The sequence below is a fragment of the Gastrolobium bilobum genome, unplaced genomic scaffold (assembly GCF_033153095.1).
Source record: "Gastrolobium bilobum isolate Gb01-03AN ecotype WA unplaced genomic scaffold, APGP_CSIRO_Gbil_v1 utg10651, whole genome shotgun sequence".
Taxonomy (NCBI): Eukaryota; Viridiplantae; Streptophyta; class Magnoliopsida; order Fabales; family Fabaceae; genus Gastrolobium; species Gastrolobium bilobum.
Genome location: NW_026898033.1, coordinates 167,751 through 172,141, shown reverse-complemented (window position 1 = coordinate 172,141; position 4,391 = coordinate 167,751). Strand labels below are relative to the sequence as shown.

The window sequence follows — 4,391 nt, the reverse complement described above, 5'->3', positions numbered from 1 at the left end:
GAGTTAGAAGTTTTACGCTCAATCTTGACCATTGGTGTAAAATAATCTCGACCCATATATATATATATATATATATATATATATATATATATATATATAGAGAGAGAGAGAGAGAGAGGACAGTTTTTACAGAACAAGTTGGCATATTTTTAAACTCTTGGATTAATGAGTGTTTTTTTTTTTATTTAATCTAATAATCACTCTTAAATCTTACTGAATTCTGCTAAATTCTGACTTTTTTAAAATGATTAGCATTTCTTAATTACTACAAGTGGTTTCCTTGCAACGAGTTACGCTAAACCTTAACAAATATTACATCCACAAATCACAATGAATATAGTAGAATATGAAATACAATGACCACACATACACTCACATTCAACTTGTAAATCATGAAAAACTCGAAGGCTAAAATTTAGATAGAACTGAAGTTATTATTTCTACCATAATCCCGATATTCAAGCACATTACCAAATCTTGATGTACGATTGCAAGTGATAACGGAGCAAATCGTTTGCACAACCGACAGAACAAAAAATACAAGAGCTGCAACAACTATGAAGAATTTCCAACAAGAACCCCCGTACTTGGTCATGACCCTGTATAGCTTCTGGGTACTATCGAACTTATCTTTAACTTTCTTAATCTCTTCATCCAACTGTGGAGTCTTTGTAGGCCGAATTGATTTGCTCATCCCATTGAAAAGTTGTGCCACGACTTCATCACTTAGCTCGGTCTGAATGATTTTCTTATGTACCAGTAGCTTCACATCCTCGGAAGTGTTTATAATAGCACTCATTAACTCCGTGTACCTTGTGAAGATCAAGTATTTGGATTTAATTAATGACTCATAGGCCACCAGGTTTCTGATGATGACTTCTGAGTTGACATCCAATCTGATACTGGGCAAATCAAATTGGCACTTTGTGACATCGAATTCAATGGATGAGATGCCACCATTAGTAGGATGTAAGTGGATCCCAGCTTTGTCGAGTTCCATCGCAGATGGGATCATGACAGCTAGCGAAGCATCAATGTTTTTCGATTCCTGAAAAAATTTAAAAGTGCCCCTAGTTTGTTCTACGAATGTTGCATAGGGTTTCAGGACTTTGAAGTTGCTAGTGGTTAGCAGTTTATGTAACTCATCAAATACAGGGGAACAGAATCCTACCAGTTTTAGTAATAGACCAAATAAAAAACTTAACACCCAAAAAATGAGTTCCAGAATAAGCAAAACAGCACATATCATGACAAAGCAGATGAGCAATAGATATACAGGTATTGAACTGAATAAGTCCCAGCATGTAGTTTGAGTCTTTTGTGAGTCAGGCCTAGATTGAGGCTCGGGGTCAGGGTCATTCTTAGGTTCGGGCGGATGCTCAGGCTCGGGTGGTACTATCAAATGGTACATGAGATCCAACAAATGAACATTATTGACATCTTTGGATTTGTTGGTATGAAGTGGACAGAATTTTGTACAGAAATCAAGCATCACTGTACCCAGATGTTCATCAACATTTAGATCTTTCATGATGCTCTTAAGGATACAAGTGGGAATTTGGTTCTCGAGCATGAAAACGTCGCTGACAATAGCATACTTGGTAAATTCAACTCCAGCAGCGTTGACCAAGGGCGTCCCTTGTTTTTCAGTAAAGATGGAAATGTTTCGGTTGAGTTGTGTCAAAGTAATGTCAACGCCTTCTTCTTTGCTTTCCAAACTGTGATTGTGAAGAAACTGGTAAAGGAACAAAGCATCAACGATCATCAAGTACAAGAGGGTATCATCTTTGAAGGCTATGTTACCGTCGTAGCAATCGCGAATAGTTGGGGCGAGTTTCAACTCCTTGAGCTTCTTCTCAGCGTAGTTGGTGAAGTCGTTGAGCATCCTCTTGGCTGTGGACAACTTCAATTTGTAGAACTCGGGACGGCTATGGTGGTATGGGCCAAGGCCCACGAATTGAGGAGTGAAGGCTTCTGACTTTGCTGAACTTAGAGATTTGGGAACACGGTACACACAAACAGCTTCATGATTCAATTCTTCACTCTTCATAAATTCTTTAATATTGATCAACACCAAATCTTCTTTGTCAGTATTGGTATTCCTGGTGATTGAGTTTCCCGCTTCGTCAGAGGCCATGATCATTCTTCTTTTGGGGTTCGTTAATTTTGGGCTGTGCGAGCATCACTTTGGTTCTCTACGTATATACTCGGAGAGATGGAATAATCACAGCCCTTGAATTATTTCTGTTGTTATATTATATATTATTATATCATCCTATGTATCCCCATGTCTAGTGTTGCGATTACACAACAAGTATATTGATCGTTTCAAGTACTAAAAGTAGAATAAAATAAAATATCGTCCCACGAGAATTAATGTACCAAATATTATTATAACTAATCCCTTTAATTGAAAAATTCAGTTTAGTTTGGAAATATATTTTGAATAAAAATAAAAGTAATTAAAATTAATTGATGTAAAACTCAAGAATATTCAAGAAAGTAAGAAAAGATATGAGTAAAGAATATATGGAAAATGTAGTCATGATACACTTCATCGTTGATCCTCCTTTATAAACCTGAATTAATTCTTATAATTAAGTAACTCATTAATTCAGACAATTCATCTTTCTCAATTCAATTAGTTAAACCCTGATGTCATAGTGTATTTAACCCTTTAACCCAATTAGAATCCTAGTGTCCCAGTAATCCCTCTTGAATCAAGCATTACAGTGATGAATCAAAAAGTCTGCAATCCATACAAGTCTATGTCTAGATAATGCACAAATTGTTATTTTACCCTTGTCAGGATTAAAATCCCAATATACCTATTGTGAGCTCTAACCCTCAAAGCCTTGTAAAATTGATCAGATTTAATAAGGATATGGAAAAAATTGTTTAAGGTAAAATAAAACTAATTGAATTAAAATAATTATAAAAACAATTTAGAAATTATAAAGGATTCACATGGCATCCATGATCCTAACTACAAAGAAAAATTAGCCAGACATGACTGGCTTAAACAAATTAAAAGAAGAACAAGAATTCATTAAAAAGAAGAAAGATGAAAACAAAGAAAGTCTTTAATCTTCAATCTTCAATTTCTCTGAGTGTTGATCTCTAGCATAAATCTCTCAAAACTCTCTCAATTTCTCGATTTATCCAAACTCTCTAACCAAAAAAATATTCTTTCTGAGGGTTTTTACTCCCTTTTTTTATAGAAAGGGTTCAAATATCTCCATATCTTCAGCAAATCTTTGATTTTAAATGTAACGCCCTGTCTGCAGCCGGTTAATTAACATTTATATGATAGTAAGTGCAACATGCTCAACTTAATTAATGTGAAAACTAACTGATTAAATTTTCTCTTTTTCCTTATGTATTGCAAACTTTTTCACTTTCATGGACAAAATAAAACGGACAACATTTCGTCTATATTTTGGACCACTGGGGATAATTCCCTTCATGATAATTTCAACCTGATTGACAGTTTAATATAAGTTTGAGTTACAAGACTCATTGAGAGAATATATATATATATATATATATATTGATAGCTATTAACAAGAAGAACCTATAAACAACATTCTAACTAACTGAAAACAAACTCTAACAGATTCTAACTAATTTAGTTACAAGCATTACACGTGTGCAAATAAACAAACTGACGTATCATAATACCCTCCCTATTTGGCTAAGGTCGTTATATTATGTGTTGTGATTCGCTACTCCCAAGATATCTAATTCATAGGTATCTAGAGAGAGCATCAGATCCTATATCAATCAACTAACCTATGATTAGACATCTCTGCGGCACAGGCAAGACACTTTGGAAAGAATATCTTTAGGATATCTTTATTATTTGTAAAGATCTATTTTCTTATTTCATTAGGATTTAGGTTAAGTATGAGCTAAGTCCATTAGTATTTCTTTATATTATACTCTCCTGAATCAATTCAATATACAAATTTATTCAATGTTCTTCTCGTCTCTTGTTATTTTACATAGTTCTTCTCGTCTCTTGTTATTTTACATGGATTATATTAGTGATAACCATTTTAAACTGCAAGAACGTGCACCGGACGATCCAGTGGTTTATATTTTATTAAATTATTGTTATGATTTTAACCTTGTTACAGTGGAAAACATTTTTTACGATTTAGATATCGTATAGTTTTCTTAAAACTACATTTGCCAAATTAAAGGATAACAGGTATGATACTTACTGGTTGGCCATTAATTAAATACCAAGTCTAATAATTCAGTGATGCGGGATAATTCATTTATAGGTTTCAGATTTCTTTATTTTCTGTATAAAATCTTACTATAATAAGTTGTTAATTTATTTATTTTTTGGATAAGAAGGAATGAAAAGAAACAAAAATAAGACT

General features: G+C 33.5%; 1 protein-coding gene across 1 annotated transcript; it reads right to left on the bottom strand.

Moving 5' to 3' along the window:
- Positions 1 to 415: 415 nt before the first annotated feature.
- Positions 416 to 2,137, bottom strand: LOC133312292 (putative UPF0481 protein At3g02645). The gene has a single exon (XM_061513461.1). The coding sequence runs from the start codon at positions 2,135 to 2,137 to the stop codon at positions 416 to 418; it is 1,722 nt and encodes a 573-aa protein (XP_061369445.1).
- Between the last annotated feature and the right edge of the window lie 2,254 nt (positions 2,138 to 4,391).

What these genes read in the sequence shown, in the direction of transcription:
- LOC133312292 (XM_061513461.1), bottom strand. Translation starts at nt 2,137, where the DNA reads ATGGCCTCTGACGAAGCGGGAAACTCAATCACCAGGAATACCAATACT.